Below are 27,131 nucleotides of genomic sequence, written 5' to 3' on the forward strand. Positions count from 1 at the left end.
ACCAGTTTTTAGGAGGTTAATGTTGTTGTAAACCAGAATTACATCTTAATTATGGTTTTTAGGCATTTTTTTCACTGACCTTATATTAGATGAGAGCCAGCTTTTCGTTGCGGTACAACAAACCTTAGCTATTACTTATGCTTTTGTCAAATTGCTTGTGTGATTATGTATATGTTAACTCATGTATCCATTTGTGACCAGTCACGGAAAGTAGGGACACAAGTCGGATCTGGGCATTTTGAGTTATTCACAGATTCTGAAAGTGCAGTTTCTAAGCTTTCCAACGATGTGTAACACATGGAAATCTGATAAGATTTGGAGAAGTTGTGGCCATTTGAATATAGGAACTCAGAAATACTCAAACCGAGAAAATCGAGAAGAAAGGGACTCTTCTTTTCAGCTGGGGGAGACAATAGGGCTCATTTACATCTCATTTAGCTAAGCCATGCCCCCTGTAAAACCCTTTGTGAGATGTTCTAGCATCATATGTAGTATTTTATGACCAAATGACAACCCGCAAAAATAAACATGACTCTTTACCTTTGTGGGGATCACAAGTCGAATCCAGTCTGTTTCAGATTATCCAATGAATTTGTCCACAAATGCGTATAATCCGTGAAATATAGATTGTTTACATCAGATTTCGCATGAATGTCTGGTAATACAATATAATATATAATCTGAAGACTATTTAAATCGTAACATGTAAGGGTATATGAGCTTACACCTCCGTTAAACACATGAACCCGCCTTCAAAGTTTGTATTTAAAATAGGGAAGTAGTATAATAGATCATCCAAACAGCGCCGTCGAAAACGTGACATCCTTTAGTGATGTTACCAATGGCTCGCTCGTTCCTCCATCAGCCAATGACTTCATGGAAAATATTGATAGACAAAACATGTAGCCAATTATATGAAGAATACAACTATATCTGTGTAACTTCTGTGTGTTTGGACTCATGCTGCGCTGCAAGAACTGACATAGAGATGACGTCAAAGTACCGCGAGAGCGAGTCGAAATTAAACTACTCCGTAAGATTTCTTGAAGAGCTCTCGCGGTACTTTGACGTCATCCCACTGCGGCGCCGCATAAAGTCAGTGACGCGGCTGACGTACGATGCGGCTGACTGTTATTTGTTCCGCCCCAGCTTCTTTTATTTTTCTTTTGTTTTGTGCGCCCGAGCTTTACAGTCTGGGGAGACGCAGGCTATAAGTTTGAAAAAAAAAAAAAAAACTTAGCAAACATGTCTGAGGAACAGGGCAGCGCGTCACTACAGTCACGTGACTTCACGCTCGAGCCGGAAGAGAAGACAATGCTGAACTAGATAGTAAAGTTTGAAGACAAACTTTATGTTGGCTTGAGAAAGCGTAGCCTGAACGTTTAAAACGGTTTGACATAAGTTTAGTTTAGTAGGCTATCTGTCTGTTAGTATGTTTAAGTATGAAGGTAGCATGATTTACCATGAAGCTAGCATGATGTTAGCATGATTAGCATGAAGCTAGCATGATGCTAGCATGATTAGAATGAAGCTAGCTTGATGCTAGCATGATTAGCATGAAGCTAGCATGATAAGCATGAAGCTAGCATGATGCTAGCATGATTAGCATGAAGCTAGCATGATGCTAGCATGATTAGCATGAAGCTAGCATGATTAGCATGAAGCTAGTATGATGCTAACATGATGCTAGCATGATTAGCATGAAGCTAGCATGATGCTAGCATGATTAGCATGAAGCTAGCATGATGCTAGCATGATTAGCATGAAGCTAGCATGATGCTAGCATGATTAGCATGAAGCTAGCATGATGCTAGCATGATTAGCATGAAGCTAGCATGATGCTAGCATGATTTGCATGAAGCTAGCATGATGCTAGCATGATTAGCATGAAGCTAGCATGATGCTAGCATGATTAGCATGAAGCTAGCATGATGCTAGCATGATTAGCATGAAGCTAGCATGATGCTAGCATGATTAGCATGAAGTTAGCATGATGCTAGCATGATTAGCATGAAGCTAGCATGATTAGCATGAAGTTAGCATGAAGCTAGCATGATGCTAGTATGATTAGCATGAAGCTAGCATGATGCTAGCATGATTAGCATGAAGCTAGCATGATGTTAGCATGATAAGCATGAAGCTAGCATGAAGTTAGCATGATTAGCATGAAGCTAGCATGAAGTTAGCATGATTAGCATGAAGCTAGCATGATGTTAGCATGATTAGCATGAAGCTAGCATGAAGCTAGCATGATTAGCAAGAAGCTAGCATGAAGCTAACATTTATTGCGTTGCTAGGGTACTAAGTTTGGTTGCTAGGGAGAAAATTGGCATCCCATAATGATCACCCTTCAAGCCACAAGTTAAACGGTCCAACCCCCGTGTCTCTACAATGTTCTGATGCGGAGATATAAGGCTTTGTTTATTCCGTTGCTAGGGTACTAAGTTTGGTTGCTAGGGAGAAAATTGGCATCCCATAATGATCACACTTCAAGCCACAAGTAAAACGGTCCAACCCCCGTGTCTCTATGATGTTCTGAAGCGGAGATATAAGGCTTTGTTTATTCCGTTGCTAGGGTACTAAGTTTGGTTGCTAGGGAAAAAAGTGGCATCCCATAATGATTACACTTCAAGCCACAAGAAAAACGGTCCAACCCCTGTGTCTCTACGATGTTCAGATCCAGAGATATAAGGCTTTGTTTATTATGTTGCTAGGGTCTTCATATTTTGTTGCTAGGGGCGTGGCTTAATACCTCAATAAGAATCCTAAGAGACTGATTGGATGCCTGAGTAAAATGAGCCCACCCCTATGTCTCTATGACACTCTGGTGCAAAGATATCCATCTGGGCTTTTTATAATGGTAGTCTATGGGAGATGTTGCTAGGGTACCCAAAATTGTTGCTAGGGGCGTGGCTTAATATCTCTGGGGTGATCCTAAGAGACTGATTGGATGCTTGAGTAAAATGAGCCCACCCCCATGTCTCTAAGACACTCTAAAGTGAAGATATTCCATCTGGGACGCTTTTTTCCCTTTTATGGGCATGTTCCTGCCCCATTATAAGTCAATGGGAAAATTTGGGGGCCTCTTACACCCCAGGGGTACAGCTTACACCCCATTGTGAGGTATGTTCTTACACAGCCTGTCAGCCTCCTTAAATGTGGTAAGCCACAAGTTTCTACAAGTTTCTCACTCGCAGCTTTGACCCGTCAAAGTTTGTCTCAATGTTAAGTCAATGGAAATTTTGGGGTGTTTCAGCGCCCCGTTTAGGAATTCGGAAGGTCCCATCAGTTAGAAAAGATATAGCACACCTCGTCAGATCAGACCGAAAGTCTGTCCAAAGTTTGATGGCTGTAGCTTGAAAGCTCTAGGACGAGTTAGAGTTAGAAATTTTAGTCTCAGAAGAAAAGAAGAGGGAATAATAATAATAAGTTTAAGTGCAACAACAGTATGTTGGCTTTCTCAAGCCAACATAATAAAGTCGTAATTCTGCTATTTTTGGACCAAACTGTATTTTCGATGCATCAACACAATCTTCCTGACCCACTGATGTCACATGGACTACTTTGATGATGTTTTTATTAACTTTCTGGACATGGAAACCATACATAGATTTTCAATGAAGGGGATAGAAAGCTCTCGGACTAAATCTAACGATAAAACATCTTAAACTGTGTTCCGAAGATGAACGGAGGTCTTCCGAGTTTAGAACGACATAAGGGTGAGTCATTACTTACATTATTTTCATTTTTGGGCGAACTATCCTTATTTAGTAGTCACGCTGTTCCCTTTGGGGGCGGAGGCGAAAACACAAGCGTATACAGTATGTAAATATACACACAGATAATGACGCCCCCCGCTGCATGCTAGAATCTCCGGAAAAACAAGCCTATTTTAACCGCAAAATGTACGCTTTTAAATATACATAAACTGCTATCTCAAACATGGAGAGGCTTCTTCGTGATCTCAACTAACAGATTCTGCAATAAAACGAAAATCACAAATTTCGAAAAAAAAACTTTGTTTCTCATTTTCTCGAAACTTGTGCTGCCGACTTGAGTCCCTGGTTTCCGTGACGGGTCACATTTTAACTCTTTCCCCGCCAGCGTTTTTAAAAAAAAGTTGCCAGCCAGCATTTTCATGATTTAGAATGATGAAGTTTAATGCCTTCCAGAAAATGTTCTTCTTTAAATATATAAACAAACAATATATCAAATGAAAGAACAGACCCTCTGCTTTCGAACAAAAAAAAATTTGCTCTGTTTTTATGTTTCTTCAAAAACACCCAATTTTGAGCAAAAAGCTGAGATAATTCCATTTTTGTGAAGGACTTTTAATAGAGATCAGATTCAGAGCGATCTTTAAAACATACACAGAGTTCTTTCTCTTTCACGTGAGGCGCTACTCCGGGTTGTATAAGTTGCGGAATAATAGCGGTATTGCGGAATGCCGAAAATTCTCGTCATTGGCAGGGAAGCGTTTTCTATTAATTGACGAGTTATCTCATAATTGGCGTGGAAAGAGTTAACACCAGGTTTTAAAAAATGGGCACATATCGTAGCTTGCAAGTAATAATTTCAATTTTTATATAGGTGGTTATTCACGTGACTTCATCATAGTCTGCCCTAATAGGTTATAACTTTTTTGCAATTTCTAAGTTGTTGGTTATCTCTTTATGATCTTCTCGTTCCTAGATATGGCTCGGGTATCTCTTGTAATGTTAATTAAATTATTTTAACATTTTTATATCTTTTTCGTCCGAACCTCCTGGAGGCCCCCGGACCCCAGTTTGAAAACCCCTGGTCTAGTGTGCCCTCCACCTTAGCTTTGGTATTTTACCTTAACTGCTGGTACTCTTGTATAGAAACATTCCTCTAATAACTCTTATGGGTGTATATATATTTGATAGAACATGCAGAATGTGTCAGTCTCTGCCCTTTATCATAACATAAGCAAAACCTTTCAGCACATCGGCAAAACCTACAATGTAGTTTAAAGAGTTTAAATCTAAGTGAGTTGACAGACGGTGTTTGTGATATTGATATGTGAGCAGTTCTGTGATCGGTTATTGACTGCTGGGACATGTAGTACAAACACACTTTAGTATCTGAAGAATGACAGAGTAATTCCTGCCTGTCAGTCAATGCTGTCACTAAGGAAACATAACTTGTTTTTCTTACACTCAGAGAGAATAGAGGCCATGTCCTCCGTAGCTCTGACCGGCCGCCGGGGTGCTGATTTCCTCACCATGGTTGATGATGATGATGATGATGAAGGTGAATCATGTGAGGGTAATAGAGTTGATGATGACAGCTCTAAGGCCTTTGGGTGGGAAGGCCCGACAGGTAACGCGGTTCTCAGAAGCAGGAGGAAAAATGCGGCACCGAACAGGATAAAGAAGAGGGCGACCTCTTTCCATACCCTCATCTTAAAACAGCATGGAGCATTGAAACTCTGAAAGACATCAAACATAATGGTAGTTGATTGATGGAGTGTTGCATGCTGCATATTTAGGAAAGCTGAATATACTGTATGCTATGAAAAATGAGAAGAAAATGCCTCCCACAATTTTTGTTGTTGATTGAAATCAAAACTTAGTTTTTGGCACATATCTGTCACTCGTAGACTTGCAGCTTGGCAAATTGAGCAAATTGTTTTCTTGACATTGTTTATGAAAACCTTGAATAACTGCAAATACACTGTTTTAGGTATGCATGAATATTTACTTATGCAGTGCAGCAAACGTGTCTTGGTTTATTTTATCTCTGGCTATTCCAGAGATTTTCATCTGAAATATCTGATAAATGTCTCTGAAATGTGTGGACTGTACAAGACTTCCCGAAAGTGATGGAAAATGTTCACTTTTAAATTATATCTTCATTCGTCATTTGCTCAACCGCACACGGTTTTGACCCTATATTATTTTCTTTTGTGAAACGCAAAGTTTTTAGTGTTAAATTTCTGCTTTTTAAACAACAGAAGTAATTCATTTAAAGGAATTTTTCACTTAAAAAAAGATTATTTACTCACCCCATGTCATCAAAGATGTTTGTCTTTCTTTGATCAGAAGAAATGTAGTTTTTATAAGGAAAAGATTCCAGGATTTTTCTTAATTTGATAAACTTTATTGGACCTCAACAGTTTACAGTTTTAATGCAGCTTCAAAGGGCTCTAAACCAGATGTCTTCAACCTTTTTCAGTCCAAGGACCCCTTATTGTAAAAAGAGGAGAAGCATGGACCCTCTGTACATTATCAAATAATTGAGACTGGATTTACATACTTTATGATGGTTATGCAACAAATATATTACAATTTGCAAAATTTTGTATAAGCAGATACAACATATTACATAACATTTTAAATTTACTGAATAGATTTTAATGGGGAAACCTTAATTTCATTTCGTTTTTTATTATTTTATATGGGAACCTTTTTTATAATTTCTATTATATTGATGCATTTTTGTTTAATGCCTAATTTAATTTTTCAAAAAAAAAAAAAAAAATACATTCAAAGATATTTGGAGGGCGCCCAGTCATACCACCAGGGACCCCCAAAGGGACCCGGACCCCCTGTTGAAGATCCATGCTCTAAACAATCCCAACCGAGGCATAAGGGTCTTATCTAGTGAAACAATCATTTTCGCCCAAAAAAGTACTTTTTTTTAAACCACACACTTCTTTTCACACAGCTTTTCTTCTTGCATTAGCCGTGTGACGTGCCAGCATGACTTTACGTATTACGTAATCACGTCAAAAGGTCATGAGTGACGTGTGCAAAACTACCGCTTGTTTTTCACAGTTTCTCACAGTTTCTGACGTTATTATTGAATTAACACTTTTTTATTTATCATCTGAACCTCCTGGAAGCCCCCCCGACCCCAGTTTGAAAACCATTGAAACTATAAACTGCTGATGTCCAATAAAATCCTCAAAAAACGTAATTTCGTCTCGACTGAACAAAGAAAGACATAAACATTTTGGATGACATGGGGTAAATAAATTATCAGGATTTTTATGAAAGTGAAGTATTCATTTAAATAGCCAAGTGTAATAAAAGGTTTGCGAGCTCAAATTTTGATTTGTACCTCACACATAAATGACTTGGAAGTAAGCCCATGAGTCGTATGGACAGCTTCAAAGGTGTATTCATTAAATCTTGGCTGTAAAACCGCCAACCAGATTTGCTGTATTACCCAGGGCAGCTTGGATACTGTGCCTAATGTTTATAATAATACAGGGTTCAGTAAATGATGACAGAATTTTTATTTTTGGGCGAACTATTTTTTTATTGATTGAAACGTGCAAATTATACACACTTATGGGCTTAACCTTTTGCATGATTCTCTCGGTTAATAGCATACCTGGCATATTTGGCAGAGTGCTTTGACCTCTATATGGCCTAATACCGTTAAGTATACTACAATACAATCTAAAGAATTACTGTCTGTGCACACCAGTTAAAGATCAACGTGTTTGGGCGACATGAATAGATAGAGGTTCTCTCTCTCAGGATGCAAACATTTTCACTTATTGTTTTCTCTTTCTAATTGATCCCTCATCTTTATGAAGGTGTGGAACATCCGCCTGGGTGGAGACCTTACATCATTGTAGACATGCAAGTCCTAACGATTAGTCGTATATTTCCTAGGGGGGAATGCTTTGTGTGCGGAGATGTTCCAGTCAATGGAAGCAGATTTGTTATGGTAAACAGACCTCCATCGCTGTTGACATAAAGGGGTGGAGTTAACTCAAAAGAAATAAAGCTAATCACTCACTAATATGCAGGCCCAGACGGAATCCACAGAAATTTCTGGAATTTTTTCCATGATGATTTAATGTCCGTTCACAACTATAAAGATTAGTAATGCATCAAATGTTCTGCAACCGAAAGTGATAAAATTTTTGGTGTTCTGGCGAATAAGTGAAATTAAGTTTATACAACAATAATGTTTTTGATGGACGGCATCAGTGTAGAGTGAGAAATGTTGCAAATGTTTACTAAATGAACAATTTTGCGGATTGGGCAATGCCGATTCTGTGTGGCACTGCTAATTGGATGTTTTGTTGTGTTTGGTTGGATAAGATAAACAAAGGTCTGTGAAACCTAATTTAGTTCATGCATGCACGTGTGCGCCTGTTTTTCTTTCACTTTCTCAAAAGGCCAAATTCTTTCACTTCTAAGGAATTTTTTCTTGTGATGATATTGTTTTCTAAAGTGGGGGATAACTGTTGCATGGGTCAGGAAATAGCAGATGGGTAACTTTTTAAGGACAAAACCAGACGGGGTGCTCAAAACGTTTTGGCAGACTGAATGAAGGTGGTCTTGCTAGGTCATGTGGGAAGGTCAGACATGCCTCATTTGCTGTGATCAGTGGGGGCCGGTGACTTCTTTTTGAGAACGCATAATGTGAAGCTTGTCACAACATGTATTTACCCACCCAGAAGAAAAAAGTTCTAAGAACGTTCCCTGAAAGTTCCCAAGGTTCCCAAAAACATTCTGCCAACGTTAAAAGTGTCCAGTTTTTTTAAGTTCTAAGAACGTTTCTGGGTTGTCTGAACGTTAGAGGAATGTTACATTGTACCATTTTTAAACGTTATGACAATGTTATGTTTTAATGTTCACACAATGTTTAAAACAACAACTGTTTATTATATTGACTTGTTTAATTGTTATGTAAATGATAGAGAAACATTGCATTTTATTATTTAATAAAACATTATTTCTGAATGTTCAGTAAATATATTGCTGTAGAAAACACAATTCCCTTATTAGGTTTAGATGTTGATGTTTTGTTTCATTTTAAGTCACCATTATTGTGATTAGTGTTTGTTTTAGTTGGACTCTTGACACTTGACTTTTTGCTTGCTAGTTTTTCCCTGGTTGTGTTAACTTTGTGTCATTAAGGAGTTTTAGAAACTTTGGACAAAAAATATCCGCTGTATAATTGGGACGCACAAACATCAAGAATCAGAGTATGAATCTCAACCATGGTGACAAATGTAACATTCCTCTAACGTTCAGAACTTCAGACAACCCAGAAACGTTCTTAGAACTTAAAAAAAAACTGGACACTTTTAACGTTGGCAGAATGTTTTTGGGAACCTTGGGAACTTTCAGGGAACATTCTTAGAACTTTTTTCTTCTAGCTGGGTAGCCGACATGTCTGTGGCTCATCATTTCAAAATATGCAAACGTCATGTAAACTATGTGCATCATGTGTCATGTCAAAATAAGTGACAAGGTTTATAATAGAGATGCTTGCGTTTGCCAGATAATCACTTAATCTCATGTGTAATTAGAGTTTAGTGTTAAGATAGCGTCTTGCAAGTATTTTGTGAATGTGAACATGAACCCTGTCGACGCGTCTGAAGCTGGCACTTATTTTGAAATGATGCACATAGGTTCACATGACGCAACAAACGCAACACGCCCCTCGGAAGAGAAGTCTCCGGCCACCACTGGCTGTGATTAAAGATGTAGTCTTGGTTAAATAAATATTTAAATGTCCATGTATTTCACTCCAAAATAAGAAATTATATTACAAAAATAATACAGGTGAAAAAACAAATAAATATGTTTTAATAAACATTCAAATATATTATAAATAAAATAATAAAACATTGTCTTACAGTAATAAGAACTATAATTAATATCTTAATGTTTATTTTTTTAAATAGTGCTGTATGCAACCGTATAGCTCATAAGCAGAACAAAATGTCATGGGTTTAAACCCAGGAGACATACTGATAAAAAATGTACTTTTAGTCATTTAGGATGAAAGCGTCTCCTAAATGCATACACATAAATATACCTTAAAAGATAATCAGATTTTAGTGGAAAAATGTTCCCTAAATGTAAAAAAAACATTGCACAATGTGAAACACTAATTTGGGTTTCCTAGTCTCAGACTAAAATGCATGTTTGAGCTGCATTAAATTGAAATTTGGCTCATCTTGTGATGTCAGAAGGGGATAATACTACCCCTTAATCTGCACTATCCAACCATGGCACTGCCATTTAGTGCAGAGATCTGCTCATTTGCATTTTAATGGACACACCCAAAAAACTAAAAAAATGTGCTTTTTTAAAAAAAATACTTTTTTTTAAATAAATATCTTCATTTTTTCTTGTAAGTTTTAGTGTGAAGTTATTCAATTCAAAATTGAAAGAATTCAATTTCTAGATAAGTTTATCATGTTGTTGAATGTATGTGGTAATTTTCGTTGTGTTTTGGTGTCTGTATCTCATTTATTGTCTGTATTCGAAGCTGTATTACCTCTATTCATCCATGCAAACAAATATGACAAGTCAAAGTATCCCACTATGTGAGTGGTATGACCAGTTTTAGCAATTTTATATAAGGTATATGTCACAGTATAGGTATTTTTGCTAGAAATACAATGGAAAATAATTTATTTTCAACTGTCTAGCTATTTAAATACTCTTGATGGACAAAACCAAAAGATAAGATATCTTTAATGATTTGTATGGCATCAGTGTAAAAACATTTCACTATGCAACATTGCCGTTAAAAACAAAAGGCTCAAAACAGTACATAAAAATCAAAAATCAAAAGTTTAAGATAAGCACTAGAACTATGATGCTTTATAATGCACCAGAGTTAGGAAAATGATTTTTTATTAGTTGCCTAAACTGTTTTTATTGAGATTATAATATTATTTATTGAGCATTTACATGTTTACATTTACACTTATGCATGTGGCAGACGCTTTTATTCAAAGTGACTTATGCAGTGCATTACAAGATACAGCCGACAATTTTTTTATCAGTATGTGTGTTCCCTCGGTCCAAATCTTTTGTGCTATTAATTCAATGCCATACCACTGAGCTATAACAGCTGCATTACTGCATTAAAAAGCCATTCAGGAGATTATAGACAAGTTGTTTCATGTCTCTTTGTATTATTCCTAAATAAATGTGCATCACATGTTTGTAAACATTTACCATGCTCTGTGTTGGATTTAGTCAAAAACCACCATGAGTCTAATAACAACAAGTTCTTTTTTATCTTGTTAAGCTTTCAGCTGTTTCCACTGAAAATCTAGACTGCCAAAGCATTGAGATATAGCAGTACATGTACACTCTTACATCAAATCAAGCTTTCCTTGGACTGCCAGTGTTTGTAAAGGCCTGTCCACTAATGATTTCTCGGCTTTCTGTCATTTTTAATCACTGAGCTAATAATCAAGCAGCCATTTGAGTTTTCAGAGACAGATGTTTGATGAATTGCCCCGTTGAGGTGAATAGCTGCCATCCGTGGTGATTATGAACACAGCGGACAGGTCTCTTTTAAACTCTTTTAAACTCTCACTATAGAGTTTGACAGTTGCAATTTATATGATGAATGATTGATAGTTGTTATATTATGATGTCAGCGATAATTTATTGGTGTAAATGAAGTGTTACCTCATATGTTACTTTTAAACTGCTCTGTGTAATAAAGCCAGAGTCTGTCTGCAGCATAGAAAATGTGAATCTATGCGTAACTGCTTGCCTCTTAAAGGGATAGTTCACCAAAAAAAACGATTCTGTCATCATTTACTCGCCCTCATTTTGTTTCAAACCTGTTTAAATTCCTTTGTTCTGCTCAACACAAATGAAGATATGTTTGTAACCAGACATAAACATCTTGGGCACCACTGACTTTCATAGCAGGATAAAGGAATACTATACTGCAGAAGTCAATGGTGCCCCAGATGTTGTTTGGTTACAAACTTTCTTCAAAATATCTTGATTTGTGTTGAGCTAAAAAATATAAAATTAACAATTTCTAAATGTATATAATAAATATATATTATATATAGGGCTGGGCCCGATACCATTTTTTCATGTCTGATACCGATGTCGATACCACAACCTTGAGTATCTGTCGATGCAGATACCGATCCAATAGCATCTTTATTGCTCTTTTAATCAATTAAGCTGCAAAAACACATTTGTTAGCTGTACATAAAGCTTAAACAGAGCTACAGAACTAAAAAATTTTACTGTGCAAATTCAAGACTTAATGAAACATTGTTCAGCATACTGCTGCTTCATTTTTATTTACATGTTTCAAACACACTTGTAGCAACATTTTTATTTAGTCAGCACATTCAAAATGAAATTTAAGTTGTAACTTTGGACAATTTAAAGTGCAACTTTGTGCAAATACATGTTGCTCTGCAAGTCGAGCTTTACACAAAGTTGCAATGACAAGTTCATTGTTGGTATTGGATCGGATTGTACTCCCCGACTTCTACAATATTCGGCCCGGCCATTTTCGGCAATATCGGACTAATATCGATATGGAATATCGTTTCAGGCCACCACTAATTATATATACAATCGTTTTTTTCATGGCGATTGGATCAGTCTGTCAGCACTGCCTTACTGTATCTTTTCTTATCTTATCTTACTGTAGGCTTATAAACAACAGAAATAGTGAGATTTGCAATTATGTAGATCTGAAATCCACTGGGAAAGCAGTATATTGTACTGTGTATTATAGTTGCATTTTTTCTTTTTCAGTACTCATTTTGTTTAATTTTAAAGACGTCCTATAGCAAATGTTTAAAGGAGCAGTGAATTAAGGAATCAATTTTATTTTGAGCTTTTGTTATTGTACGTGTACAAACATCCTATACGTTTCAGAACCTAAAACGTCCTTGTTACTGAAATATCAAATATCACCAAGCCCAGAAAATGCATGCAGTCAAGCAATTTAGATTCTCATGTGCGCTTACCGTGTTGTTTACAGTAAATTCTTTGCCCGTCGCTTTTAAAGATTTGCTACTTCACCCATATGCATTGCCCTTTATGTGTATCATCTCTTGTGCATAGAATATCTTGCGGATTGAACGGCTTGATCACTCCGGCTTCCATATTTTCACATCGGATGTTTTTTAAAACAATTTCCCACGTGTAATGACAATGGATTGAAAGCTAGTTTACCATATCCAATAATAGCAGTGGGTGTTTACTCTTTAATGTGACCCGCCCATTAAAACCAGGTAACAAAATAGCATATTACTTAATGCTTTAGATGTTTTTGAATGTATAAACCATGCGAATGGCACGTGTAGACCTCAGACAACAGTATAAAACACCCACAGCACCTTCAATAAAAAGGTTTTCGCTGGAAGGGTGTGTGCTTCTGTATCCTTTGAACCATAACAACATTGTAGGTCAAATCACATTTTATCAGTTATCTACAGACAGATTGTTTACCAAGAAATTCCATGTTATCGGTTCACAGTTTACATGACAGATGACAGATTTTCTAGAGAAGTGTGCGTTTAATCCGATGAATGAAGGAGTCCAGAGGCTTATGCTGCGGTATATGACACGATGGAATATTTGGGAATAAACAGACATTGTGTTGTTGTTTGGCATCACAGCTGGTATCGATGCCAGCCTTTTAGCTTGCTCTGCCAGTCCAATGTCCTGCTTTCCAACAGATATTAGCATTCAGTGCATAATAAAAATATAATTAGTGGCATGACGTGCTGTAAAATGACAGCGTGTACTTTGCTGTGTCATTTATTGATGATGTATTTATGTAGTCATTAACGGAAAAAACTGCATTACCTAATTGTCTAGGAGTAATGGGAGAATTCAAAGAGAGATGTGTCCTAAAATAAAACCCCATTCACACAGCACTTTGCTCCCAGAATATTTCCGTAAAATTGGCAGAAAGGCTTCTGTGTGAACACAAACATGTCCCTTAAATGTTCTGGGATTCCTCCCATAAAGAGGACATATAACATTGCCATAACATAGACACAGAAACAATGCCGTAAGGCAGTGGTTCTCAAACTGGGGTCCGGGACCCCCAGGGGGGCTGCGAGATGGTGCCAGGGGGACCCAGTTTTATGACATTTTTTTCTGTGTAATTAAACCTAAAAAAATAAGGCTACTAACCAACAGCACTACTTTGTATAAATTAATATGTTTTGTTTACTTAAAATGTAAAATTTTAGAACAGGTTTTTTCATAAATTTTCTTTGGGGCTCCACGAAGGAATGCACCGTACACAAGGGGGGCCGCACGCGGAAAAAGTTTGAGAACCACTGCCGTAAGGGGCATAGTGAGGACGCGAGTGTCATTGCAACAAGAAGTTTACGGTTCAGCTCTTTGACACAGGGATTTAAACACAGATCAACATTCATGAGAAATGTAGGGAAACTGTACTGAAGCAGAGATCAGGGAGCTCCTCATTATGCGCTCTGAAGCTAAGATCATTCACCAACATGACAGAACAGCGTATCACACACTCCTTATGATCTTGCCATAAACAAAAAATGCACATGCCTGGTTTCTCTTAAGAGAATTCATGGATAATTAGCAAACTTCAAACCCTGTGGAAAAAATATGGCACGTGCATGCCCGGATTAACACAATGTAGTGCCCCACATATATATTATGAACTGATTTATAACATTAGTTTTACTGTTTAGGCTTGCAAGGTTCATACTATGAATAATGGTGTTTTGTCTTTTATAAAGAGAGAAGATAATTAAATGAAATGAATTACCTTTCATTAGTGAAGCATTTGATTTCATTTATGTATTGCCAGATGGTATTTACACAAACCTTTGTCATTAAAGGCACGTAAGAACTTAGTCACTCAACAATCTGTGTCTAAGTCTTGCATTGGTTGTGTTCATCATACGGGGCAGGTAGATTCTAGACATTTTCTGGGTGGCAGAATGAGGTCGGGAACACACTCAAAAGATCAACCTGGGATTAGCACTAATGCGGCTTGCTTTATCTAGCATCACGTGGGCTAACACCTGGGATTGGCTTGCGGAGTGTGAAAACAGCCGTCCCGGCTAATCCGGCTGTCACCTCATCCTGTGGATTCACGCACATACGCTAGTCCCATAAACAAAACTATACACAGAATGCAAATATATCAAATAAAAAGTCACAGCATTGCATGTAATTAAGATTAAGATGAATTTAACTTGAAATAACTTTGTTTAATTAAATCGACACTGACCCAACTGTACGCAACATATATTTCTACTATATAGTTCAAGTTCGTTTATTTCTATAGCACATTTTACACTGCCCAAAGTGCTTTCAAGAGTAAAAGCAAATCAACATAAGACATCAATAATAAAATACATTATAAAATACACAAAAAAAGAATAATAAACATAACACACAAAACTACTAATATTAAAATACAATAAAAGCAACTTGTCAGTTTGCGGTCCACCCTAGCCTCATTAGTTCATGTCAATTGACAGAACACAAAGCAACACAAGTCAGTTGACTGTGTGCATCACTACTCATTTCTTCATAACAAAACACAGTACAAAACTCATGTCAGTGGGTAAATCACAGCGCCTGTCAGTCATACAATGAACATAACAACACATGTCGTTGACAATGCGCAGAACTACTCGAGTCGGTTGACAGTGCACATGAATACTCGTGACAGCTGAAATACACATATTTTCAAAACTAGTTAGCAAAGGCCAAGGAAAACAAATGGGTTTTTAATAAAGAGTTAAAAATGCCGGCCGCTCTTATGTGGGTTGGAAGGCTATTTCACAATCTGGGGCCCATAATAGAAAAGGCTCTATCTCTTCTGCGTTTTAATCTAGAGGCAGGAATAATAAGCAAGTTTTCAGTGCTAGATCGTAATTCGCTGGGTGATATATGTGGACTGAGTAATTCCGATAGGTAACTTGGGGCCAGGTTATGAAGACATTTATATACAAACAGAATGATTTTGAAATGTATCCGGTATTGCACCGGTAGCCAATGGAGATCACGTAAGAGAGGGGTGGCATGATCATATTTGCGGCCTTTTTGGAAAAATCTGGCTGCAGCATTTTGAACTAATTGTAGCAGGGCTACTTGAGATTTCGAGATACCACTACATAGGGAATCTGTAATGTATGCACTAAGCTATACGCAATCTATACACTGAATCTGTGACTGAATCTATGACTTAATTCCTGATTTATAATCTATACATGTGCAACTACGCATAATGTAACATCTATAGCTACAGTATGCTTAATATAGAATCTTCCATATATGCAAACAAATATGCATGATATAGAATCTATATGCCAGCTATTTTTAATTTAAAATCTACTGTATATGCGCACAGCTATGCATTATATAAAATCTGTAAACTAGGCATCAAGCTATCATTCTGTATACAATCTATACGCACACTACTATACATAAAAATAGAATCTATAGACTGAGCCATTCCTTATATAAGATTTATATGCACATAGCCATGCAAAATACAGAATCTATACATAACCATGTTTTAGGAAATCTACCATATATGCAGACAAGCAGGTTTGATATAGAATGTACTGTATATGCACAGAGCTATGCATGATATAGGATCTGCAGTATAAGCACCAAGCTATTATATACAATCTATCTCACACCACTATACATATAACAGAATCTATGGGCTGAGTCATTTCTGATATATAATCTTTGGACATACCATTCATAACCATGTTTAATGTAGAATCTACCATATAGCCACCTTATTTTCGAACGTGGAAGTAAGTGATGTGACGTATTTGCTTTTTGTTGTCGAGACTTTCGTTTCAATAGCCAGCCGGTAGAACAATGTCCTAGGAGCAGGCACAAAACATGATGAAAAACCATTATGGTAAATATTTACTACACCCGTCATGTTTAACCCAGTGGGAGAATGAAATGAAGAAATGGCCTGACATATCATATAAAGATACATTCAATTATTTTGTGTCGTTGCTTTGAGTTAACGGGTCTTTGAATCGCAACTATGAAAGTACAGAGTCATACCTGTACCTATAGAGAGGTGAAGTCGGTCGGTGTTTGTACACGAAAAAAGACCAAGAATTTTGGGTTTTTACCTTTTTCATGCATATGTTTCAATCTCCCAACTGTTCTGCCGGAGTGAGTTTTTATAAACAGCATTTTTTAAATGACTGTTATAAAGTTTCGTTATAATATATGATAGCAGAATAAAAAAATCTGCATATTTTCATCATATTAGTTGTATTTGAACAATTATTGTATTTATTGTTTAGTGGTAGTTTCTATAAAGGTTTTACTGGATGGATGGATGGATGGATGGATGGATATGCCCATGGGTGCGTGTGCACCACATTCAGCTCTGGTGCATGGGTTATGGTCAAAACAAATGTTTTGTAGAGATTTACTTTGTTTGTACCAGCTATTATAGCAACCCCTAACTGCACAAATGATGCAGTCTTTTTGGATTTCATAATAAACATTAAAAAGCCAGTAAAAACAACACACTACTGTCTCTCGCAATACAACTACCATTAGTTTTAGTGGCTCACCGGAACTCTTACAAAAAAATAAGCTGGATACAAAACCAGGTTTGATATAGAACTGTATATTTTGAACACTGTATATAGAACCCTGTATATTTTGCACACAACTATACATGATATAGTATCTATACACAACCATTCTTAACCATGCTTGGAATCTATACACAAGCATCCTGTACAGAATAAATACTATATCCTTCATATCTCCGAAGAGTCTTTAGTTTTATCAGATTTATAAAAGACAGATTAGCTCTAGGGATTCTTTCCGATAGCGTACGGAAACATTCGGAAGGGCGACTCACAAGCTGCAGGAGGAGTGAGTCACGAGTCATGCAACACTTTATTCAACACTGGATAACTTATGATTTACTACATGTTCGTACCATTTACATTTTATACACTTGCGCGCCGATTTCCCCCATGCAACTGATGACCCGGCTAGGAATTTTCAACGAAATCCAGTTTTGAACAAACACATGCAAACTTTTTTGACACTTTGCCTATGTTTATCATACTGTGTAAATAAGTCAGAATGCATGAACTACCGTTAACCCCCCCCCCCCCCTTAATTTTGTGTGTCACTGTGCCATTTAGTTCCAGTGTAGTAGGCAGTGTTGTGCATTTTGATCCCTGGGTGTGGTACTTTCTGGATATATAGTAAGCTGTGCTAATTAAAGTTTGGTATTAATAGCTGATCTGTATATAACAAATGAACAAAAAAACTGCCTGTGGCTTTATGACTGGACTGCATACAGAATGTTCTACTCTAATGTAAAGATCAGATATTTATATGAATGATGCCACACCTTCGACCATTAGATTTGTGTGTTTGTAGGGGTAAACAGCTTCCGTGGCAACCAACGCATTGTGTTACATAATGCAGGTTATGCTACACATACAATTAACACATTTTAATCTTATTAGATTGTAGTTGCTGAAGTAATTTACCACAATTCTTGTAATAACTCCATCATCAGTTTGTTCTCTGATGAAATCTCTTTATCAATTAAATCATTTAATTAAGTTTTGTTAACCTAAATTTTCTCACTTTAATTTTTTTAAGTATATCCAAATTTCACTTTTTACAGTGATTATTTCTTTTAAACATCACTAAGATTAGAGAAAATGTAAACTACAGGACGTCTCTCCTGTGTCGCAAATATTTATTATAGAAAGACCCATAGATCTCGCCAATGTCTCTATTAAAGTTTCAAATCAGATCTCAACGATGTCACAGACTTAGCTCAGATTTTCCAGGTCTGCAATTAAGTTCATATTTTTAACATGAATGCAAACATCGTCATGATACTTAGCAAATACTGTATCTCTCATCTCTTAATGCATTTTAACAATTGTCTCATTTGTTTCTATTTTTTTTACTAAGCAATTTTATGAGAAACATCTTTGACTAAGTTGACACTTTAATGAAAGACAATTGACAGCTCCTGAGCTATGAAAGAGCAGCCTCTGAGCTTTAACATTTACTACTATTACAGTAAAGCTACAGCATTTTCTTCTTATCCCCATATTTAACACAAAAACATATGTGACCCTGCCAGCGAAATTCATGTTTGTGGATTAAATATTTTTTATTTGCATAAAAGTTTGATTTCAATCATTGAATTTAACATTAGAGATTACCTCAATCAGTCAATATATATATATATATATATATATATATATATATATATATATATATATATATATATATATATATATATATATATATATATATATATATTTATATATATATTTATATATATATTTATATATATATATAGTATAACAGTAAATCACAAAGAAATGGCTTCACAGGCAGTGTCACACATAGTTTTATAGTTTTACTGTGAGTTAAATAACTGGATAGCATACTAAGTATTATTACGTCCCATCATCCATAGACCCTAAATATCAATTGTAAATCAAACACACATTCAGGCTCATTTTCAAATTGCCTTGTAAACATTTGACTAAGTCCGTTAGCATCTGCACTCAGAAATCACATGCTGATGCATGAGTCAACAGCTGTAAATGGCATTTAGTTTGTGTGTTTGGAGGTTGGCCAACGCATGTGTGGACGCTATGCATGAAATGTAACAGCTGTCACATACTGAACCTGCGAAAGTGTGTAAATCTGACTATAGCTATGACATTATCACCACTGCTTGCTTATATATATAATCTTATTAGATTTTCTCTCAATGCTGTTTGATAAACATGAGTGACAGACAGGACAAAATGATGTAACTTCCCCTTTAAGACCAAAGTCCCGATCCAAATACTCTCATACAAGGCTAATACAGCGGCAAAAATGCCACAAGCTCAATAAGCAGTGGATGCGGCGTCCTCTCATACAGAAACAGCGCGGGCATAAAGCACGGTTGTTTTTGTTTCAATGGCGTAAATATGTGTGTAAAAATGTTACGTTTTTGTGATCACGCACACAGCAACGTGACGTGGGCATGTAATCTCAATAGAGACAATCCAAAATCTCTACCGGTTGACACATTTCTACCAGTTCATCATATCTACTAGTTTATTGCCCACCGCTATACTAAACTATACAGTAAATGTCTGTTTGCAGATGAAACATAAACACTGTAGCTGCCAGCATCTGTAAGACACGTTTCAAACATCTCAATGTATACAAGTGATGCATCAACAATTAGACAAAGTGTTGGAGAAGGTCACAGTTGTGATAGCTTCTAGTTTACTATATATATTGAGGACAGGTTTGCAAAGCTTGGGAATTTTGGAAATATTCCAAGTTGGAGTCTTAAGGAATTTAAGGAAATTGTTTCTACTTTTGAGATAATTTATACAAACTGTATCAAATACAATCATTAGATTTTTTGACATCTGAGTTATCTTCATATGTGTGCTGCAATTTCCATATATTTCCATATAATTTCTATGGAAAGTTTTCCAGGCATGCCCCCCCCAAAAAATCTGAAACGTTGGTCTTTTTAATATACATTTCTACAGCCCTAAATGTTTTGGTCCACTCCTCAATGTTCAAGATGAGGTTAGGGCCTTGGTTTACTCCTTTTGGGACTTAAACCTTTTTTTATATTTATATTTTACCAATGTCTCATGGCATCAAAGTGTGCTGTCACTAATTGATTTTAAATTAATTTCAGTCTTTGGCACAACATTATTATGTTTATTCTAAAAATGGCTGGGTTATTTTTAAGCCATGTTGGGTAAATATTGGACAGAACACACCGCTGGGTTTAAATTGACCCAGTGCTGGGTTGTTTTAACCCAATGCTGGGTTATTATTATAACCCATGGATGCATAATAACAGCCCAACATTAGGTAATTTTTAACCCAGCGGTGTGTTCTGTCCAGTATTTACCCAACATGGCTTAAAATGAACCCAGCCATTTTATGAATGTTCTTTACATTACGTAGGATGATTTTGTGTAGAAAACAGAAATCACTTAAAAATGAGTTTAGCTGGGTTTTTAAATCAGGGTTAACAATTGAACGCCAACACTAACTAACATACAGTAGTCTCATTTGAATACAGTTTAATGAAGCCAGATTATCTTTCGTCACTGAAAAACTGAACTATGTTTTTGATTCTGTGACACACTATGGAAGTGCATACAGATACAGACGAAGCATTTTTTACCAGTGTCACATTCCTAAGGTTTTGCTATTTTTACATAATCTGGCCTGCCCTGTATCTTTCAAGCCATGAAGTGGACAGTTTAGTTGGAGAGTTTGATTTGTGGAACCGTTGAGGCAGGAATTTGATAGCATCATCATCATAGAGTTACTACCTTTCCAAGGTTAGAACAAGCATCTCACCCGCTCTGTGAACACTGGAGTGGATTTCCTGTCGTCGCTCACCCCTTTTTTTCTGTGGCTGGCAGTAAAAATGTGTCGTATGTAGGGGAAGCCTTAAACATCTGACAGGCATAAAACTCCAGATGTACGATGGAGAGACATGCGCATGTGCATCGTATGATTGATAGTCGACAAGGACATGACCTTTATTTATATCATCCTGTACTTCAACGCTGTTTTAACGATGTAAACATAATTTATAACTTGCAAAGTTGTTTTGCTCGATAACAGTTATGTTGTTTGTTATCATAAATTGATTTAATACATTTGTAAACCATAAATCTGAGGCGTTGTGTAATTTCACAGTCTGGAATCGGATCTAATCCAAGGAGATAAAAGAGAGTTTTTTTTTATTTGTAAAAACATTGAGTTTGTTGTCAATTCAGACAGTTTTGCATGTCAGAGATGCTGGGTTATTTTAACCCATGGCTGGGTAAAATATGGGCAAACCTGACCACAAAAATGTCCATATTTGACCCAGCCACGGGTTGAAACAACCCAGCATCTCCGACATGCAAAACTGTCTGAATTGACAACAAATTCAACATTTTCTGGATTAAAACAACATATCATAGGTTAGTTAAAGCCCACTGGATGGATTTGGCCATATTTTTCCCAACCATGGGTTAAAACAACCCATTTTTTCCCAAAGTGCACTATTAGGGACTGGCATAGTTGAGTCCACATTTCTCTGAGCATGTGGGTAAATGGTTGGGTAAAATATGGACAAAACCATTGCATTGGATGGATTTGACCATATTTTACCAAATCATGGGTTGAAACAACCCAGCATAGGTTAGATGAAACCTATTGATTTGCTATATTTTACCCAACCCTGGGTTGAAACAACCCAGCAAGTGCACTATTAGGGACAGACATATTTCAGCACAACTTTCTCAGAGCATGTTGTAGCAGGACGGATAATAAAACAAAGCCAACCATTGAAGCTCATCTGTTTAAACAAAATGTGTCAAAGCGCATGTGTGGTGTTTTGTGTAGATGACGCTGCACCTGCGGCCGCATTTAAAGGCCTGAGGTCAGAGAAGTGAGTTTGGGTGAGAGCATCGATTTTACTGTGACCTTTGTCTTTCTTATGAACTAAGCCTGATTGAATCCCAGGTAACCGGAGTTGAAAGGCTCAAGTGAATATAAGCTTAACCTGCCATACCTCCAAATTGCACCAAATTACCTGTGATTAGGTCATCATTACTGTTTAGTTACAATACACCAACTACATTAAAGAGAGTAGATCAAAAATAATGAATCTTAGTCGGTAGGGCTGTGTGATTATGACATCATAATTGCAGATTATGACATCATAATTGTCGATTATTCGCCATGAGTGTTGTAACTGCACTTTTTTATTGCCGATTAATAGCTTCTACATTGAAGTTTTGAAATGTTTTTGTGAAGCAGCTGCATGGTAAATTCTATACATCCAAAACTAAGTAATCAAATGTAAATGACAAATAATTATGGGAGTTAGTAAAAATTCAAAACAAACTGCTAAATGATTCAGAACTGTATTTGGTGCCCAAACATATTGCTGAAACGCACAGAAATAAGGACAAATGGACAGCTGTCATTGAGGCTTTTGGCGATTATGTAATTGTTTCACTTTACTATTTTGCAGTAGACTCAGTATCACACTGGTAAATAAGATTTAACCCTACATACACAACATACAAAGGTGTACAATCAACTGCTCAAAACTCAATAATCAGCTCTACAGGCATCTGCTTGCTAAAAAGTGCGTATAAAAAATAAGACACCGTCAAGCTTCTTAAACTTAAATGGACCTTGTAGTGATGTATGAGGACCCTTAAGGCCTGGTTGTCTTGAGAGCATTGACGGGTATTAAGGTTTCTTAATGGACTTCATTCTGGGGTTTGTCGTGGTGTAATGTAAAATACACTAAACAGGGATTTCCTGTTCCTGTCTACTGAGTATGAAGCAATATAACATCTGATCGAGATGTCAGCCCGCACCAAAAGAAAAAAGCGTAGGTCTTACAAGATGACTTTCCGCAATTTAAACAGAAACAAATACAGAAACATCCACATTTTGATTCAATTAGCAAAACAACCAGTTTACTGTAGTATACTTTATTATTTCCTATAGTATATTTTACTAATTACTAACATTGTCCGTGTTTTTTGCAGAATGACGTAGTAATTTGAAAACTTTAGTACAGAGATATACTTACAATTGTATTAAAGTATAAAAACACTATAGTACCTAACAGTTTACTATAGTAAATACTAAAGTATACCAGGGGCGTAGCCAGTAATGGGCCAGGGCGGCACTGGCCCGCCCACATAACTCCCTGGCCCGCCCAGCCAAGTTTAACCAAAATACATTTTTAGTTTATTTTTATTATTCAATTGTATTTAAGAAAATATATTACTATAAACCGGATTTATTGTTGACTGGTGTGTGTTTAAGTTGCTTTCTAAATAAAATGGAATTGTTGAAGAAAGTTGTAGGAAGCCTCCGAAACGTAATTGGTTGCTTGGTTGCTAGGAGTTCTGACAGATAGACTCTGTGGGGGGCGGCGGCCGGCTGGCTCTGTCAGTCTGCCAGCTAACTTTGCTAACCGCTTTTTTAGCTAATATTAACATTGCCACAATAATGGCTAAAGTTTCTTTAATGTGTTATTTAAAAAAGCAAGAGTTGATGAAGAAGATACGCCACTGCCTCCATCTACCGAGCCCAGTTCTTCAGACTCATTAACCCACAAGAAGGCTAGTCAGGCGCTGGTGGCGCCGGCTACCGCTTGCTCCCTGGCGGCAGTTCCAGTGCTCTCTCCCGGTCAGTCTGACACAGGCAACAATCTAACTGCAATTGATGAACCACCTTCACAACCCAATTTGCATCCATGAGTTACTACCCGCCTCAACAACCTTTTGTTTTTTGAAAAAGAACTCTGTGACTCTTTGGACTATAATGAGATCATTTCTGTTTTCAACATTAAACCCAGGCGTTTGCGTCTTGTTTTGTAGAATGAAAACAACAAAGGTAGGCACTAATTTCCTTATTTTTTGCTCGTGAAGTGATTTAACTAAGTGGTGTGTTGTGTATAGATGTATGCCAGCCTTATAGGTTAAACTTACATTGTTTAATTTAAATGAGTTGCAATTTTTGGCACAAAAGCTTATTTCCAACAGGCTGATTGCACTGTATATGGTTGATTTAACATAACTTAGGCAGTGTGTTGTTATTTATTTCAAACCGTGATCTGCTGAGAGTTTTCGTTATTTCCATTTATTTTTAGCCTACTTTATTTCAGGTGAACTGTTTTTGCACTGCTGACTAGCCTGAATAAGCCTGGTTTGTCCAGCCTTTATTGAGCTCTGTTGGTTGAACATGTTTAGACAGTGTTTTATTATTCACTATTGAAAATAAAGATGTCACTGTTTTTGCAGTTTGTCTATTCTTTTTTTCCACTCTGTTTAATTATTATTTAAGTAATTTTATTCTGATAAACTATAGGCCCACTCACTTTTGCTCCGGCCCGCCCAAAATACAATTTCTGCCTACGCCCCTGAAGTATACTACAGCCCTTTTTTAAAGTGAGCAATGATGTTTGCTTTACATTGGTGCCTTATATACAACTATAAGTACTGTAACTGTAAGTAGCAGCTTACACTAACAAAAAATGTTGTGTCCTTACCAAGTGGCCAGCTAAGCCAGACTTATCAGGGTGGCGTTGCGTCGGTTGACCTCAGACAACAGAAGGGGAGCGCAAATCCCTCATGGTGAGCGGAGAGGAAGAATTGGAGGTAATAGCCCGTGCTGTCTCTCCACACGTTATATCCATGTAATCGGGTGAAAGAGCCTTCTGTGTTCTGAAGGGATGGGCTGGATTTATGTGTATGGCTGTTAAGTACTATAGGAGTATTCTCTGTTTCATCATGACTTGTGCTGTAGGCTTTCCTGAAATGTTTACATCTCAATGTTTTCCGGCCACTCCGGAGGTGGACTCGGAATGTCCTCGTCCTTGGACATGGTTGGTTATGTGAATCAAAGACTATCAGATTGTGGTTTTCCAGTTGAACATAAATGAGTTTAGGGTGGCTGACTTGGGTCTAGTCTGGTTTTAGGATTTCAGATCTGAAACAGAATTTAGCATTGTGTTAATCGGACAGCAGGTGGAGTTTTGCTCCAAAATCTAATGATTAAATTAGCAATGGACTGTTTAACCAACATTTATGTTTGCTCGTATTTTATGCTTATTAGAGTGTTGTGTTGTCAGATTAGCAAGCCTGATTTCACGTTAATTCATATGAATTCATATAAAGTTAATCATGCAAAAATGTACGATTATCATAAAACCAACAATAACGAAACCTCACCCCAACCCCAACGTCAAAGGAAGCAAATTTACAAATGTAGTCATACAAATTAACCACCTCGTAAAATAAGTACAAATTGCCATGAGATAGCCTTGGATTAGCAAAAAAGGTAAAAATGTAATAACCAGGTTTTTTGCTGTATTGATTACTATTAGCAAAATAATTGTTGTTGTATTACACCAACCATGGTTTAACTATGGTTTTAGAAAACCATGATTGTCAAAACCATAGTTATATTGTGGTTACCATGGTTTTACCACATTAACCATGTTTTTTTGTTTTTTTAGCTGTAGTAAAACCATGATTAATTTTCGTAAGGGACACTATGAAACACATCTCTATGAAAATCATTTGTGAGTTAAGCCAGTAATAGGTCTCATTATGTGTGGTATTGTCTTTGTAAAGCTTTTTAAATGAGTTTAAACTCAGTTCGGATGCTGACTTAGATGTCACACAGCGAGGAAACTCAGTAGGGTTGAGTGGAGCCAATGATTTTTAGTGTCCTGTTACTACGATGAACCTTTAAAGGACTTAATTCTTTCCAGACCTCATCCCTCATCTCCTGATGTAAGGTTCAGAAATAAACCAAAGTTGTGACCCAATTTTCACAGTTGGCAAAAAATTTACTTTTTTGCTCATTTATTTCTGTTTAAACTTTAAACCAGACAGTAGCTGTGTGCTGACTTAAAAAAATCCAAACTGAGTTTACTCAAATCACAATGATAAGGTACTTAAAGAGACTAAGCTTATTCCATATGCACTTACCATGTGCCATTTAAAGCTTCCAGTCTATCCAAACCCAGGCTTTCCTCATAAAGCTGTAGTCTTGAAAACGTAAGATCCCTGTCTGTGTTAATAGCGATGTTTGAGAGCAGGAGTGTGCGTGTGTATGTTTTAGGGTGTGCGTTTGAAGAACTCCCCTTGCTCCCTGTCAATCTTTCCTCCCTGGGTTCAGACTCCTCCTCTGCCAGCATGCTGATCGCTGGCTGGCTCAGATTACTGTTGGCTATAATCACTTGCATCGAGGTCTTGGATCTTCCCCTTTCTTATTGGACAGTACATAAGGATGCTCAAAACCAATACGTGACACCTGTGTGGGACAATTCATACTGCTCACAGTACAGAGCAGACACTGAATCATAATATATTGTGTGGGTCTGTTTGTGTGGCCTTGGGTAGCTGAGTTTCCATTACCCTTTAAATTGCGCAAACTGACATTGCAAATAAAAAATACGGCCAGTGGAAACACGTCAACTTTGCAAAATCTCTTATATATATTGCAAAAAAGTTTTTATGATTTCATAAAGTGGTTTTTCAGAAAAGGTGTATTTTGCCAAAACTGCAATGAAAACATTTTCAGTTCACCTGATTCAAGTAAGTAACATAATTATTATTTGAAGATGACGCGGTACTTAAACCTCCCAGAAAGACCTCAATACGTGTCTGCTCCCAAAGAATAATCCAAATAATATTTGGATAACACTCCTTCCCAGCAAACACAGTTTTTGGTTATTTTTTAGGAACCAAATAATAACGTTCTGGGAATGTTTTTTAGGTTTTATTTTTTTCAATCATAAAATAACGT

At 36.8% G+C, this 27,131-nt stretch overlaps 1 protein-coding gene across 2 annotated transcripts in view; it reads right to left on the reverse strand.

The window, feature by feature from the left end:
- Positions 1-26,444, reverse strand: part of LOC135744226 (neurturin) — a 31,088-nt gene extending 4,644 nt beyond the window's left edge. The window contains exons 1-3 of one of the 2 annotated variants that reach the window (XM_065262221.1): positions 26,312-26,444; positions 24,865-25,304; positions 5,179-5,452 (exon numbers count right to left, since the gene is read on the reverse strand). In XM_065262221.1, the coding sequence (XP_065118293.1) occupies positions 5,179-5,425 (247 nt within the window). In that variant the 5' untranslated portion in view covers positions 5,426-5,452; positions 24,865-25,304; positions 26,312-26,444. Of the gene's footprint in view, positions 1-5,178; positions 5,779-24,864; positions 25,305-26,311 lie in introns of those variants that run through there. The other variant, XM_065262220.1, reaches the window with a different exon arrangement.
- Between the last annotated feature and the right edge of the window lie 687 nt (positions 26,445-27,131).

The sequence above is a fragment of the Paramisgurnus dabryanus genome, chromosome 6 (genome assembly GCF_030506205.2).
Source record: "Paramisgurnus dabryanus chromosome 6, PD_genome_1.1, whole genome shotgun sequence".
Lineage (NCBI taxonomy): Eukaryota > Metazoa > Chordata > Actinopteri > Cypriniformes > Cobitidae > Paramisgurnus > Paramisgurnus dabryanus.